This window comes from Oryctolagus cuniculus, chromosome 1 (genome assembly GCF_964237555.1).
Source record: "Oryctolagus cuniculus chromosome 1, mOryCun1.1, whole genome shotgun sequence".
Taxonomy (NCBI): Eukaryota; Metazoa; Chordata; class Mammalia; order Lagomorpha; family Leporidae; genus Oryctolagus; species Oryctolagus cuniculus.
The window spans coordinates 116,401,985-116,419,203 of NC_091432.1; the positions used below are offsets into that span (position 1 = coordinate 116,401,985).

A 17,219-nucleotide genomic window follows, 5' to 3' on the forward strand; every position below is an offset into this window, starting at 1 on the left:
TCCTTGCCACCCTGGTGGGAAATGCAATGGAGTTTCTGGCTACTGCATTCAGCCTGGCCAATCTCTGACTGTTGCACATATTTGGGCAGTGAACTAGATAACCAGAGGTCTCTCTTTCTCTCATCTCTCTCCCTCCCCCCCCTTTCTCTCTCTCTCTCTATATATATATATCCTTATCTCTATTTCTATTCCTATCTCCATCTCTATTTCTATTTCTATCACCTTCATCTATATCAATCAAGCTTTATCATCTCTATCTTTCTCTGTGTTGTGCCTTTTTAAATAGATGCAAAAATAAACTTTCATATAAAAATTAGAGTTTTGTGGGTACATTCCTGGAATACTGAATAATTCACTCCTCTAGTTAATAGCTTGTGAGGGTTATCACAAGAAATTTCTCTGGTTAGCAATATTTAGAAAAGCTCCTGTCACCAAAGAGTTGCCTAGAAGAGCTGTCTCCACAAAGAACAAATGCCAATTCCTGACCTGGGCTGCTTTGACCAATGGGAATTGGCCAAAGCAGTTTCTGTGTTCTTTTGTATCTAAAGGTTATCCTCTTGTTTTGATTTCCTCTGATGTCACTACTCTCGCTAGATGTTTTCTCCTACACTTACACTCAGCACAAAATATTTTCATGTGTTGTGTGAGATATTTCCCCACCAACCAATTTTCTAATATCAGCTGGGGACCCTACAGTTTTCCTCCATTCTGAAACTATCTACCTTTAGATAGTGACAGATCTCATAGGTTGAGGGGTCGGTCCCACAAGACTGATCCAATCACAGACACCGTTGCAAGTACAAGCTGTTAACTGTACTGCTAACTGACTTGCTGCAATTCACTTTTGCATATCCTCTGCTCATATTTAACATTTGCAGAATTGCTCACAAGACTTTGAACAGACCTTTTTTTTTTTTTTACTGTGACATTTTTATTATACAAGAGTACACCTCAGGAACAACACATGGAAACAATGCTTAGAGGGAGGTTCCAAAGAGTCCCCAGTGCAGGTATAGTGCCTGTGGAATTGGGGTATACCACATGGCAAATGCATGCATTCTTTTTCACCAATCAAGAAGCTCTCTGAACTCCATCCTTTTGGATTTTATTGGAGGCATCATTGAATAGACATGCCTGATTAAGTTGTGGGCCACTGGTGATCCATCAATCTTTGGCCTCTCCTTCCTACTTGGAGATCAAGGATTGTGACTGTGGATAGGCCTGATAATTCCAATCACATGGTAGGTTTCCTTGGCAACAAGTCCCCATCCTTTGGGTATTCAGGAGCCTAACGCTTCCTGTAGTCTCATTGGCATAGAGAGACATGTATCCTTGCCAAGTTCTGTGACAAAGGACAAATGTGCTCTCTTCATAATAAATCACAATTGCAGAGGGGCATTGAGTACCTTCTTATATACCATCTACATCTTTTTTATGGAATGTCTATTCAGTTCCTTTAAATGTTTTTGAAATAGATTATTGTTTTAAAAATTTTTCCATTGAGTTTAGGAGTTTTCTGTTTATTAGGGGCAAGAGGTCTTTATCAAATATATTGCTTGGAAATATTTTCTCATATTCTCTGGTTTTATTTTCATTTTCTTGACATTTACTGTGCAATAACTTTTCATTGTACATATTTATACTTACACTTTTTTTGCTTATCCATTGGAAAATCAGTGAGATAGGTGGGGGGGAGGGGGGGAGAGAGAGAGAAACAGAGAGGAGACACAGAAAAAGGTCTCCCATCCTCTGATCCTTTCTTCAAATGCTCACAACTGTGACTAGGCCAGGCTGAAGCCTGAGAATTCAAGCCTAGTTTTCCATGTGGAAACCACAAAACAAATTATTTGAATCACCAGCAGCTGTTTCCCAGGGTGTGCATTAATAAGAATCCAGATTTGAAGTGGAGTTGGGATTTGAACCCCGGCATTTCACTGGCCATAAGATGTGGTTGTGTATAACCATTTTCAATAATAAAGTTACACAATTAGAGGAAACATTAGTGGTTGCCCGGAAGTAATGGGGGACTGGATGCAGGAATAAAACCTTGGGTTTGAAAGGGCAACATGGAGGATTCTGTGGTGATGAAAATATTTTGTATTTGACTGAATCAGTGATAATAAGTTGTGGTTTTCATTTAATTAGCAATAACTATCTGTGAGCATCTGACAATTTAATTTTACTTGAAAAATTCTCCTTTACAGTATAGAATCTAGGTTATTATATTTTAGACATTGAAACTATATAAAGCTGGTGCCATGGCTCAATAGGCTAATCCTCCACCTTGCGGCGCTGGCACACTGGGTTCTAGTCCCGGTAGGGGCACCGGATTCTGCCCCAGTTGCCCCTCTTCCAGGCCAGCTCTCTGCTATGGCCTGGCAGTGCAGTGGAGGATGGCCCAAGTGCTTGAGCCCTGCACCTGCATGGGAGACCAGAAGAAGCACCTGGCTCCTGGCTTCAGATAAGCACAGTGTGCCTGCCGCAGCATGCCAGCCGGGGCGGCCATTGGAGGGTGAACCAGTGGCAGAAGGAGGACCTTTCTCTCTGTCTCTCTCTCTCTCACTGTCCACTCTGCCTGTCAAAAAAAAAAAAAACTACATGAAAACTACATAAATCATTTTAGACATTGGCCAATTGGCCATGATTTCTGGGTATTTAAACAGGTTAGCTTAGTCTGATATAATCCTGCAAATCAAACATCCATTTATGTAGAACACTTTTTTTTATGTATCTTCATTGTGTAGTGTAATATCAATCTTAAATTAGATCATATGGGGCTTGAGTTACATAAAAAGAAACTGGGGCCAGTGCTGTGGCATAGCAGGTATAGGTGGCAGTTTGAGTGCTAGCAGCTCCACTTCCGATCTACCTCTCTGCTAGTGCACTTAGGAAAGCAGTAGAAGATGGTTCAAGTTCTTGGGCCCCTACACCCATGTGGGAGACCCAGAAGAAGCTCCTTGATTCTGGCTTCAATCTGGCCCAGCACCAGCTGTTGAGGCCATTTGGGGAGTGAATCAGCATATAGAAGACTTTTCATAAATATATAGATTAACATCTATAAGTTTCTTTCTATTTTTATCCTCAATTATGAGAAGTTCTGGTGATTCTTCCTTTGTAACACCTTTTCCACATGTTGGTTTCTAAGAAACATTCACAGTAAAAGTGTAACTCAGAGAATTTTGTTGAAAATCATTGGTAGGCTGATGAATTATAGGTATATTTGCTTCCTGAAGCTCATTCCTTTAGGTTGCCACCATACAAAGCTTCCTACATTTGCACTTTCACCCTTTCAATTCTGTGCCAATAAATAAATAAAAATAATGAGTGGCTTCTGATGATCTTCTATATTGAGCAGATCTTTAAGGTTTGCTCTTGAGAGCTTTCTGTACTGATTCAAACCTACCTTTGATCTGAGTTTATGCTCTTGTAGTCCTTTGGGGAGAGACCTCCTGGAGAGCCTATGCAAGTTCTCCATGTTTTCAGGCAGGAGGGAAATGTGAGCCTTTCTCTGAAGTTCTCTTTGATGACCTCTGAGTATACATGCCCTACTCATGTTTTATCTTGTGCCACATTCAGGTCTACAAATATAACATGAAAACTACATAAACCATTTTCGAATGGACAAGATTTTATTTAAAGATCAAGTATAGGTAACAAGACAGATGGAGAAGAGATTATCATTCAATCATTAATTTTTTAAATCAACTACCTGATATATGTGCCAAGTATTTCTCTAAGTTGCTGCAGAAATGACATTGTAGAAAATGAATAGTAACCCGATTCTTTAAGAGCTTGAAGTCAAATGATTGTGGGGGCTTAATGTGTTGTGAGAAGAAAAACAAATAAATGTATAGTATTTCATATATGAATTTTGATGTGGTTGCATGAGTGGTCATCCTGCCTTTCGTTTTGGGGATATGACTCATTTAGTAGAACACCAAAATATATGCACACTGGAATTGTTCTAAAAAGTTAATGCCTGGCTGGCGCCGCGGCTCACTAGGCTAATCCTCCACCTTGCGGTGCCGGTACACCGGGTTCTAGTCCCGGTCGGGGCACCAGATTCTGTCCCGGTTGCTCTTCTTTCAGGCCAGCTCTCTGCTATGGCCTGGGAGTGCAGTGGAGGATGGCCCAAGTGCTTGGGCCCTGCACCCCATGGGAGACCAGGATAAGCACCTGGCTCCTGGCCTTGGATCAGCGCAGTGCGCAGGCCGCAGCGCACCAGTGGCGGCGGACATTGGAGGGTGAACCAACGGCAAAGGAAGACCTTTCTCTCTGTCTGTCTCTCTCACTGTCCACTCTGCCTGTCAAAAAAAAAAAAAAAAAAAAGTCAGTGCCATTAAAATGAACTTGACAGTAAAGGCAGTCTAGGAAACTGTGCTTTGCTAAAAGGATTCTCTGAATAATATTGGCAAGTGGCTCTACTGGCACTGGCAAATGCTATTTAACCCCACCTGTGTTGGCTAAGACACCTTGAGAAGAGCACTGTGAGAAACCATGATTTGTGACTCATGGCTCTCTACATCCTGGGAGATTGAAGACTGCTCTGGCATCCTTAGTCCCAAATTTGCATGAAACAAGAGAGAATCTCTTTTCTGGGCTGTTCACCCCTGAAATTCATCGAAGCCACCTGCACATCAGTGAGAACAGGGGGAAGAGTTTACAAGATCTTCCTCTGATTCTTGATGCAGAAGGGTGAGTGTTGATTGCATCTGCCCTGCTAGTTTCCTTCTATACCTCATCTATAGATGCCCAGGAGTTCTTGAAATGCCTCAGCACCTTTCATCTGAGACCACCATTGACCCTGAGGTGGGAGTCGTGGACTGGAGATGCTGTAGAGTCAAGAGCTGCCAGACAGCTCCTGAATCTCCTTCTTCCAGAAATGTTCTAAGTCTTCTTGACCATCAGCTTTAACATTCTCTCAGTTTTGTAAAATGGAGGAGATGAAAGTGCACAGCAGGGCGGGCTTGAGTTTATTCTCCTGTTCTTAGTCTTGTCTAATGAGAGAGGGGTTGAGTGAAGAAAGCTGGAGTCTCATCTGTTACTGTTTCTATTTTTCTTCCATTCACAGATATATTTGAGAGAAGAATGACCTCAGAAAATGATTCCACAGTGACCCAGTTTATCCTGCAGGGCTTGACACAACAGCCAGAACTGCAGCTGCCTCTCTTCTTCCTCTTCCTGACAATCTATGTAGTCACTGTGGTGGGGAACCTGGGCTTGATTGCTCTGATTGGTCTGAACCCTCACCTGCGCACCCCCATGTACTACTTCCTCTTCAATCTGTCCTTCATTGATCTCTGCTACTCCTGTGTCATAAGTCCCAGAATGCTGGTGAGTTTTGTGAAACAGAACATCATCTCCTATGCTGAGTGCATGGCTCAGCTCTTTTTCTTTGCCTTCTTCATTATTGATGAGTGGTGTATCTTGACATTGATGGCCTATGACCGATATGTGGCCATCTGTAAGCCCCTGCTGTACAAGATCAACATGTCCCTTCAGGTCTGCCTCATGTTAACAGTATGGACATATTCAATGGGGTTTGCAGGTGCCATGGCCCACACTATGTGCATGCTGAGACTCACCTTCTGTGACAGCAACATCATCAATCATTTTGTGTGTGATGTATCTCCACTCCTCCAGCTCTCCTGCACAAGGACCTACATCAATGAGCTGGTGGTTTTCATTGTGGTGGGCATCAATGTAACAGTGCCCAGTTTCACTCCTTTTGTTTCTTATACCAGGATCCTCTCCAACATCCTCCGCATCCATTCTGCCCATGGCAGATCCAAAGCCTTCAGTACCTGCAGCTCCCACATAATTGCTGTTTGTCTTTTCTTTGGATCTGCAGCTTTTATGTACCTTAAGCCTTCTCATGCTGAGTCTCTGCCTCAAGATAAAATATCTACTATTTTTTATACCATTGTGGGGCCAATGATGAATCCTTTCATCTACAGTTTGAGGAACAAAGATGTCCATGTTGCACTGAGTAAGACTTTGAAGAAAAGTGTCCTCTCCTAAATAGAATTGGATTGGTTATGGATGCTGATCCCGCTATGGGTGCACAATACATAAATCTAGGGAAGTAATAGTTAAGACTGACAATAGAAATTCAAATGATTTATAATAGGGAAAATCAATCTGGTACATAAATCCTCTCACAAGTCAAAACAATGTAAGAATTGGAGTATCAGGCTTCATCCTTTTAGAGAGTATATGGAGAATAGTTTATTCTATTGTACTCCAGCTTCATTGTAGCACTTAAACTAATGTTGTAAGGATAAAAAGCTGACTAACTGGTGGGACTTCAGGGTAGGAATGTGGTTACTGGGACATCAAATATCTTTGTTGGAAAGAATTTTATAACTAATGTTTAAAAATCATGGGTAATATTTTTCCTTTCATCAAAAAGATTTTCAATCTTCAGTAATTATTCTATTTATTATTTCTATTCTTCCTTTTGTCTCTGAAGTTTATATAGAAAAAAATAGTGTAGTGTGCCTTTTGGAAAGACCCCTTGTATTTATTTACTTATCTGAAAGGCAGAGTGATAGAGAGAGGGGATGATAGAAGGACCTTTCATTTACTTGTTCATCCCATTATGGACACAAAGTCTGGGGCTGGGTCAGGTCAAAGCCAGTAACCTGGAACTTCATCTGGGTCTCCCAGGTGGGAGGCAGGGATCCAATTACTTGGGCGTCATGCACTGCTTTAGCAGATAGTTGGACAAAAGTGGAGCAGCTGGGATTTGAACAAATGTTCTGATGTGGTATTGCCACATTGCAAATGGAAGTTTAACCGGCTATGCCACCGTGTTGACCAATGTAATATATTTAATCAGCAAAACCTAACTCAGAATCTATACTGTATGAAGCTCTTTTTAACAATAAAAGATCTGAGACAGAAATGTCTGTGCTCTCAGAGGGCTAGCTGTTTACAGCTAGCTGTAGCTGGGTGCAGGTGTTCAGGAGAGGGCATGATGAGTGAGCAGATATGTATATATATGTCGTAAAAGAGTTACACAGGGATTTGTTTTGAAGTCCTGTCTATGTTCATTTTTAAACAACCCTGGGCATATGGTAAGGGTTCCATGGATGAGGTCTAGTGAAATCCATGAAATAATAAATAAAACCATTAAACAAAATCAAATTGCCCTACCCTGCACAAGAGATTTTCTTTTCTTTTCTCATTTCAAAGATATTATGTAAATTAATGAAAGAATACATGTTTGGAAAGTTCTATATAGTGATTTAAAAATCACATCCAGTCATTTTTAGATGCACTCTTCTTTTCACATAGTGTCTGTTACATCAATGTGCACCTTTAACCAGTGATGCTTCCCCATCATTGTCTTCCTGTGGATGGTTTTGCTGTAGCTGTCATTGCATGTGCTTACTTAATCATAGCTGTTCATGTTTTTGTCTTTTATAAGAATTGTGCAGAGACACATATATGGATTGGGTTAACTGCTGTTAAAATTATTTAATTTTTATCATATATTCTATATAAAATTTAATTATGCCATTCTTATAACTGTATCTTTGCTTGTATTTTTAACACAGCACTGAAGTAAAAAGCTATCACATTTATAGAAATATATTGAAATAAGACTGGTGGGTTTGAATTTGAAGACCTTTAAGTAAAAGTACTTCACTGATTAAATTATCACAAATGTATGTTTGTGTGTGTGTGTATGTGTGTGTATATATATATATATGCTTCTTTTAAAAAATGTTTTATTTATTTGAAAGGCAGAATTACAGAGATACAGGAGATACAGAGAGATCTTTCATTCTCTGGTTCATTCCCCAAATGGCTATAATGGCCAGGCCTTGGGCAGGCCAAAGCCAGAATCCAGGAGCTTCTTCCAGGTCTCCCACATGGGTGCAGGAGCCCAAGCACATGGACCATCCTACACTGCTTTCTGAGGTGCATTAGCAGGAAGTTGGGTTGGAAGTAGAGCAGCTGAAATTTCAACTGGCACCCATATGGGATGCCTGCACCACAGGCCATGGCTTTACCTGCTACACTGCAACACAGGCCCCGATATATCTATTTCAAAATAATGATAAAGAAGTACTAAGAATCAATATATCCATAAATCAATGAAGCTGGATCCTGACAGATAATAGGCTTACACATGAAAAAGAATATAGCAGAATACAGGTGAATTGTTGAATTCTCTGTAATATGGCAATGTGTAGATAGTTCAAGAAGAGTGCTTTTAGGGTAGACATTTTATGCCGTGGTTTAGCTGACATTAGGGATGCCCTTAACCCATATCTTAGTGCCTAGGTTTGAGTGCTGGCTCTGTTTTCCATTACAGCTTCCTGATAATGTATATCTAAGGAGGCAGCGCGTGATGGTTCAAGTAGGTGGGTCTCTGCTACCCTGTGGGATACCTGGATTCAACTCCTAATTCTTGCCTTCTGCCTGTTTCAGCCCTGAACTTTGTGGATACTTGGCGTGTGAATCAATGGTTAAGACATCCCTTGACATCTGTGTTTGTGCATGTCTTTCACGGGCTCTCTGCCTTCAAATGAAGAAAATTATAAAAATGAAAAACCAAAGCATACTTTCACCAAGTATAAGATAGAAATTGCAAGTGGCAATCAAGTTGTATATGCTTGGCAGCCTTTTCTGTTTCAGTGAAATTCAATGTTATCTTTATCCTATATCACTAATTATGGATTTTTTAAAAAGATTTATTTATTTATTTGAGGGTAGAGTTACAGGGAGGGAAGGAAAGTCAGAATGAGAGAGAAATCTTCCATGCACTAGTTCAGCCCTCAAATAGCTGCAACGGCTGGAGCTAGACCAGGCCGAAGCTAGGAGTCTGAAACTCCATCCAGGTCTCCCCTGTAGGTACAGGGGCCCAAAGATTGAGCCATCTTCTACTACTTTCTCAGGCATGTTAACAGGGAGCTGGATCAGAAGCAGAGCAGCTGGAACTCAATGGAATGTAGTATTGCAGGGAATGGCCTAACCTGCTGTACTACAATGCCATAATCTGTACCACATTTTTAAAAGAATACATGCATCCACCAAAAGACATTTAAGTTACTTCTATGTTTTTTTTTTTTTTTTTGTGATTAGTGCTGTAATGAACATGAGCATGCAGATATCTCTTTGTAATATTGTTTCAATTCTTTCAGGTATATACCCAGAAATGGGAGTGATTTTTCAAATGGTAACTATATTTTTAATTTTTTTGAGCAAACTCCATACTGTTATTCATAATGAATGTACTAATTTATAATTGTATCAATAATGTAGTTGGATTCTCTTTCTCCATATCCCCATATCCTTGTCAATATGTTTTTTTCCATAGTCATCTTAAGTAGTGGAGTCATATTTCATTATCTCTCTCTCTCTCTCTCTCTCTTTTTTTTTTTTTTTTTGCCAGGCAGAGTAGACAGTGAGAGAGAGAGAGACAGTGAGAGAGAGAGACACAGAGAGAAAGGTCTTCCTTTGCCGTTGGTTCACCCTCCAATGGCCACCATGGCCAGCGCGCTGCGGCCGGCGCACTGCGCTGATCCGATGACAGGAGCCAGGTGCTTCTCCTGGTCTCCCATGGGGTGCAGGGCCCAAGCACTTGGGCCATCCTCCACTGCACTCCCGGGCCACAGCAGAGAGCTGGCCTGGAAGAGGGGCAACTGGGACAGAATCCGACGCCCCGACTGGGACTAGAACCCGGTGTGCTGGCGCCGCAAGGCTGAGGATTAGCCTAGTGAGCCACGGTGCCAGCCCATTATATCTCTTTTCTGCATTTTTCTGATGATTATAGTGGAAATTACTCAAAATAAAAAGAATCATTTGTTTGAACCCTAACCAAATGGAGTGGGGAGTGCACCTAGGAAAGTGGCTCTTGGGTAAGTGTTGTTGCACAGTGGCTTAAGTCACTGCTTGAGATGCATGCATCTCAATGAGATTGCAAAGGAGTGAGTTCCTTCAACTCAGCTTCCTGCTAATGCAACTGGGAGACAGCAGATGATGGCCCAAGTACTTGAGTTTCTGCCAACTGTGTGAGAGACCAGGATAGTTTCTGGTAACTGGTTCAGCTCTTGTGGACTGAACCTGAACCAGTGGATGGGAGATTCTCTCTCTCTCTCTCTCTCTCCTTGTCTTTTAAATAAACAAGATAAAAAATAAACTTTTAAGTGAAAAAGAAGAGGCTGTTATGGGTGTATTCCTGAAATATCTGCAGGTTTCCCTCCTCCAGAATTTATCAGAGGAAATTCCTCTGGCACCCAGTATTTCAGATGAGCCCCTGGCATGAGGACAGTTGCCTATCAATAAACATCTCCATCAATGAATACATGTCAACTCCTGTACTGAGTTCCATTCCTCAATCATCTTTGTTCAACACAGTTTGCATGTACAGAGAAGTCTGTTGTTAGAGGGTGCTGTTGTCCAGATTTCCTCAGATGTTCCTATGCATTTGATAACATGCCCATCCCAGATTGCAACACTTCTGGTATTTCCAAATAAAATCTCTTGTTCTTGAGAGTCTCCCTGAGTATATGAATATATTTTATCATCAATATTGTGTATTGGAAAACCAATGTTTTTCTCCAGATTCAGAGTCCAGAGTGCTCACCATTCTAACATAGTCCACTCCAACTGTTTTTCCTTGTACTCACACTCAACACAGAATGTTTCTGTGAGGTGTCTGTGCTATTTTTCCAATAAACAATTCTCTAACATCAGCTGGGTATCTTACAGTTTAAGTCCATTCTGACACTGTGTACCTGGAGATCTCAAACATTGAAGGGTCAATTCTGCAAGACTGACCCAACCTCAGACACAAGTGCAGTCCAGGTGGTTAACTGACTGAATGGCTGTGAATCAGTTTCCAACATTTCCTCCTCATGTACCATCATTTGCCAGAGTGGCTCATGGAACTCAGGAAGGCCCTTTATCTGTTAATGCATGTTTGTTATACTGGGACAAAACTCAGGAACAGCAGATGGAGGCAATGCTTACGGCGAGGTTCTGAACGGTCCCAAGTGGGGCACCAGATCCAAAGCTCAAGTATTTCTGCAACATTCCTGGGAAAATTGGTGTTCACCGTAGGTCCTCTTCAGTCTGTGCCCTCCTGACTTCAGTGTTTTCAGATAGTCACTGTATTTTACATGCCAGAATTTTAATAATAATTAAAATGGGAGATAAGTGTAAAGTTACCATAAAACAAAAACTCTACACTACAGGATATTTTAATGCTATTTTATTAAATTCCGTTACTGCCAATGAAGGGATGGCACAATTATACATCTTACAGAGTTTCACATTATTCACAGACTTTATAGACTGAAGTAGTACATTCTTTTTACTGAGTTATTTTGGTTGCAATACTTTATAGATATAAAGGGTCTTTGCATAAACTCTTATATTCCAGTTATACAGATAAAACTTTTAATAACAGTGTCAGTCAGGGTATCAGTTAATGCCATTGTGGAAGTGTATAATATAGGCCATTGTGCTGGAGAATCCATACTACAGATGTGGAGAAGCAAAAATCAAGAGAGTAAAGAGTAATTACTGGATAGACAGATTTAGTAATGTTATGGCTAAAGTTGAGAAGAGTATAAGACTGGAATTGCATAGTCAAACCTTCCATAATGTATCCACTAATATCTGAAAGGCAGGCATTTGACAAGATTGAGGAATGGTGCAGGACAGGACTGGAGCTGGTTTTAGTGTCATCTGTCATTGTGTATTTGACTCTCTGTATTTTCACCTGTGTTTTAAGTCTATTCTGATAGGAATGATGAGTTGCCCGAGTCAGTTCTGGCCTTCCTGCAGTTATATTGATACCGTGGAAGCACTAGAACTGAATTATGGATGAATGCTGCATCTTCATTGTGTTGTCATTTTTTTTCTCTGTGTTTTTCATTTCCAGCAATGCTATGTTTAAAGTCTTCATTTAAAGAGGACAAGACACCATTCAAGGATCAACTAAATCTTACCTTAAAGAACATTTCCCTTCTTTGTGGACCTTAAATGATTTTGATACCTCTGATATAACTGGGTAAACTGTGAGCATAGAGTTTGATTATCTCCAAGGTATGATTGTTCAACTGAAATATGTAGCCTTTGAAACCATACAGATTTGAGTAGAAATCCTGGCTTCCACTGTTCTCTGCTCAGCTTTGTAAAACTTACTTTACACAAATCCCCTTGGTGTTGGTTATCCTACTTGTGTAACATAAATAAAAATAAAAGCATTCTCTTGAAATATAGTTCTCTGTATAGATAAAACACCTAGCACAATGTTTTACATATGTGTACATCAAAAATGACTAGCGTTACTCCTCTCATTCTAACAGTCTTTGGGTTGTTCACACTTTGAACAGCTCTGTCCAACCTACTTCTCCAAAAATCTCATTTCTCTAGTATAATCACCCAAATTGGCATTGTTTTCTTCTCCTACATTTAGGGTGTTATTTATTATCTTTTATGTTATCAACTGGTCATTTTACCGACTGCCTCTTCCCTTCTCTGATTTATTCTCTGATTTAGTATTTAAAAATGATTATGAGGATGAAAGAATTCTATATATGATGAAAAAGAGGAGAAATAAAGAAGTAGAAATGAAATTTACTCATAATCTAAATTCTTTAGTAAGACATTCTAGATTCTATAATGATTATAGAGTAGTTTAGGGCCATTCATTCATTTTTCTGAACATAGTACAATTCCTCCCACTTACTTGGCTAACTTATTTAATAGAAATTTGACTTATCTGTTATCTTGTAGTGTGGAAATTACTTTATATTTTTTATGATCACTCTATTTAAATGCTTGTTTAATCAAGAGACCAAAACTTTGCTATTGATTCAGAGACAGCTTGAATCTGGGCTTATATGATAAGATCTCTTAGATTTCTATAGCTTGATTGGTAAGAAACTGGAACACCTATTTTATATTAGATATTTAACATAACTTTCCCCCTTAGCCCTCAGAAAATTCTAAAATTAGCTATTTTTAATCTTATTGAAGACCAAGTAAGATAATGTTTGCACAAAATTGTATTTTGTGGACTCAAGGTTGGACCAGTCCTAGGGCCAACTGATTTGAAATCCATGTATATCTACCACTCAGAACAGCCTTAGTTACGTATGACTTTGAGGGTGAAAATAAAGATAATGATACTTTCTAAGTAACCTTAAGTCAGTCACTTTTCCCCCTTGTAAATCTATCATAGTTTTGTAAAAGATGTGGTTTCTTCTCTTTAGCAGGTTGAAGACTTATTTTATTGTATATATCTGGCATTTTTCTTTTCAGTGATCTTTAGTGTATATTATATATTTAATAAAATTATTACATAAATTTTTAAAAAATCAAGTATAAAACAAATAGCATATCAATAACTTTTTCCATACCTCAGGCAAAGTAGTTATATTTTGGATATTCTAGACATCACCTCATCCAGTTCTCTCATTTGTGGATGAAGAGTTTGTAACAGAGACATTAACACAGGTCATTTGACCAAATAGAGGTACGATTTAGTGGCTGAGATGAAACTCAGTCATTCTGACTTATACTTGAACTCGTTTCTCTACTCAGTTAAAGATACAATTGATTCTTGCCTTCTTTGCTGGCAAAGTAAGAGACTTACAGCTCAGGTTATGGGGGTTGGCCACCTGCTGGGCGATCTCCAGGGACTTGGCACAACAGCCTTCCCAGGGCCTGCTTCACCTCTTTGTTCCTTAGCGTGTAAATGAAAGGGTTGAGCATTGGAGTGATGATTGTGTAGAAGACAGCAGGAGCCCCAGCTCCTGCCCCACCAGAGCTTGGCTGCAGGTAGATACAGACAGGGGGCACGTAGTAGAGCAGCACCACTGTGAGGTGGGCAGTGCAGGTGGAGAAGGCCCGCTGCCGGCCCTCTGCTGTGCGGATGCGCAGCACAGCGGCCACGATGAAGACGTACGATATGACAATGAAGATCAGGCAGCCGGCAGCCACAATGCCAATGTTGGCAAGCATGACAAGCTCATTGGTGGTGGTGTCTGCACAGGCCAGCTTCAACACCGGGGGGATATCACAGAAGAAGTAAGTAATGTGGTGAGGACCACAGTAGAGCAGGTGGAAGGTCAGAGAGGTATGGATTGCAGAGTGTGTGGCCCCTATGGCCCAAGTGATGCCAGCCAGCCTGGCACACACCTGCCTGTTCATGGCCACTGGGTAGTGCAGGGGCTGGCAAATAGCCAGGTAACGGTCATAGGCCATGACTGTATACAGGAAGCACTCAGTGCTGGCCAGGAAGTGGAAGCAGTACAGCTGCATGGCACAGCTCTCAAAGGAGATCACCTTTCCATCCAGAGTCAGCAAGCCTGCCATGACCTTGGGCACTGTCACTGTAGACAAACACGCATCCAGGAAGGAGAGGTGCCCCAGGAAGTGGTACATGGGAGACTGCAGGTAAGTGTCAGAGCCCACAATGATGAGAATAAGGAGATTTCCAGTTACTGTGATGGTATAGATGAGGAGGAAGAGGAGAAAAAAGAGGCTGGGATGGTCAGCAGTGTACATCAGACCTTCGAGGTAAAAGTAGCTGACCATGGTCTGGTTGGAATACTCTGTCTCCATGCCAATTATTGATTACTAATCCCCTTTGCAGCTAAACTGACTTCAGCAGAGAGAATAAACAGCTGCTTCCTTTTCCTGAAATAAGATTATCCATTGGGCCATACCATCTTGGTCTTGCCCCTCAAGTGATTCACAGTTTTGGTCAGTTTTCATGTTTTCTTGCTGCCTGTTTCTTGATGATGAAATTTACAAAATGAGATCCACAGTTTCTCTGAGGCACATTAAGAATTATTAGCAGAAATGCACTTTGTAAATAATGGAATGTATACATGCATGGTAATCCCTGCTTGCTTTGCGTTTATATTTATTGCCTATATTCCAACTTTGTGATGTCTCTGTCCTCCTCATTAAGTCTGTCATGTGCAGATGTCACAGGCACATTATCATTGCTGTGTGTCATCAGGGAGTTGCAGTCCAACTTGGAGCATCTTGGTTAATGTTTTGGTGCTGTTACATCAGCCAGGAACAAAACAGCTCCCCCACCCCCACTTCCCTCACCCAGAGGGAGTTCTTTGGAATTTCAATTCCCCACAACCCTCAAGTGTCTGACAGTGAAGCCCTGAAGAATAGACTGAACAATTAACAGGACAATTTGTTTAGTGTATTTATGCTCTTCCTGTAAAGCTTTGTTCAAACTTTTGGGAATTGTTTATAGGTACCTTTCTCATTGAGCTTTTTCTCTTGGGCCACATTGAAATGCGAGTTCTCCCTGGGTTTTCATATCCTTTATCTCCTAAACCTAATTAGATATTGAATTACATGAAACTTTTCTTTCAACTCCTTTCTTTCTGTTGGATCTTGCTTCTGCATGCTTTATATTTAGACTTTCACAAGCCATTTTATATCCCATCTCTTACAGGGCTACTGACAATATTTCAATTTCACTATTTTCTCAGCATCTTTCTTTTTAAGCTTCCAGGACATAGTGAGGAACTTGCATTGCATTTATTCATTAAGTCTCCTTCATCTCCCATCCATGACTCTCCTTTATTCTTTCCTAATTGCTCATAACTCCTTTTATTACACACTAGTCAATAATTTTGTATAATATTTCTAAATTTGGGTGTGCATGACTTTCTTTCTTGAGTAGACCAAAAAGATGTGCTTTTTAGTAACATTATCAGAAAATCAATGTTGTACACTGTTCAAGGCACCATATTAGTGAATGCATGATGCCAGTATTTCTTCATACAGGGTATGACAAAAGTTTCGGGGGAAACACAATTTCAATCTGTGGTATATTATGTATCTCGTAATTTTCCCATAAATTTTATGATTTTGTATCTTATTATTGTATCTTGCCTATGAATGCTATAATTTTGAGATTTTGTCTTGTGGATATTTTTTTTTTGAAAATAGACATAAAGGATCAGTTTATTTTGAGGCAAAAAATCACACAATCCATGCATATTTTTTCAAACTGTGTATTTTCTTTTTTTAATCTGCTTTCAAAATTTTTATTAATATAAAGAACACAGAATTCATGTAGTTCAAAGATAAAATTCTAAGAATATAATAATACTTCCCATACTTCCTCCCTCCCTTTTGCGATCCCCCCTCCTTCCTTTTTTGAATCTTAGTTTTTGCAGTAAGATAATTTCAATTTGCTTTATAATAGCAGGCTTGGTGTACTATTAACCACAATGTTCAACAAGTAAAAAGTAGAAAGAGCACTTTTCTACAGGAATATAGGCAAGTGCTAAAAATAATAATGAAATTGTAAGATGTCAGTTTCATTCTTGCACTTTTTTGTATTCTATATTAACTACCATATATCAGAGAAAACATGATATTTGTCTTTTTGGGTCTGGCTAATATAACTATGCATAAAGGTCTCCAGTTGTGTCCATTTTGTTGCAAAAGATGATTTCATTCATTTTTATGATTGAATACTATTCCATTGTGTTTACATATCCAGTCATCAGCTGATGGACATCTGGGTTGATTCTATATCTTAGCTATTGTGTTGAGAAGCAATAAACAAGGGAGCACAAATAATTCTTTCATATGTTGATTTTAAATTGTTTGGGTAAATTCCCAGGAGAGGGGTGACTAGGTCATGTGGTATATCTATTTTCAGATTTCTGGGAAATCTCCAGCTATGCCATCAACCAAATTCATCTAATTGTTATCTACAGTACATTTCATTTCACAGTTGAATACACATTATTTTCATCAGTGCCTGGAACACTCTCTAAGATATACCATTTTCTGGGCCATAAAGCAAATTTTAACAAATCCCCCCAAAATTGAAATCATATAATGTGTATTTTCTGACAAGTGAATGATGTTGGAAATTAATTAAATTAAAAACTCTAGAAAATATACAAACACAAGGAGGCTGAATAACACACTTCTGAATGAAGAATGCATCATAGAAGAGGGAAAATTTAAAAAAATGAAGATGACACAACATATTAAAACTTAAGGGGTACAGCAAAATCATTGGTAAGAGGAAAGTTTATAGCAATTATTATCAACATCAAGAAATTGGAAATATAGCAAATAAATTATCCAACAGTGTATCTCAACAACCTAGAAAAAAAGAAGAAATCAAGCCTAAAATTAGCAGAAGAAAGTAATAATACAAATTAGAAAAATTAAAAAAACTGAAACAATAAAAAAAC

At 39.6% G+C, this 17,219-nt stretch overlaps 2 protein-coding genes across 2 annotated transcripts; one reads left to right on the top strand and one right to left on the bottom strand.

Annotated features, from left to right (window-relative positions):
• The first annotated feature begins 5,079 nt into the window (after positions 1 to 5,079).
• Positions 5,080 to 6,021, top strand: LOC100340459 (olfactory receptor 8B3-like). Its single transcript, XM_070062846.1, has one exon. The coding sequence runs from the start codon at positions 5,089 to 5,091 to the stop codon at positions 6,019 to 6,021; it is 933 nt and encodes a 310-aa protein (XP_069918947.1). The 5' UTR covers positions 5,080 to 5,088.
• A 2,555-nt stretch (positions 6,022 to 8,576) lies between these two features.
• On the bottom strand, positions 8,577 to 15,916 carry LOC127482931 (olfactory receptor 10S1-like). Its single transcript, XM_070065294.1, has one exon. The coding sequence runs from the start codon at positions 14,590 to 14,592 to the stop codon at positions 13,630 to 13,632; it is 963 nt and encodes a 320-aa protein (XP_069921395.1). The 5' UTR covers positions 14,593 to 15,916; the 3' UTR covers positions 8,577 to 13,629.
• Between the last annotated feature and the right edge of the window lie 1,303 nt (positions 15,917 to 17,219).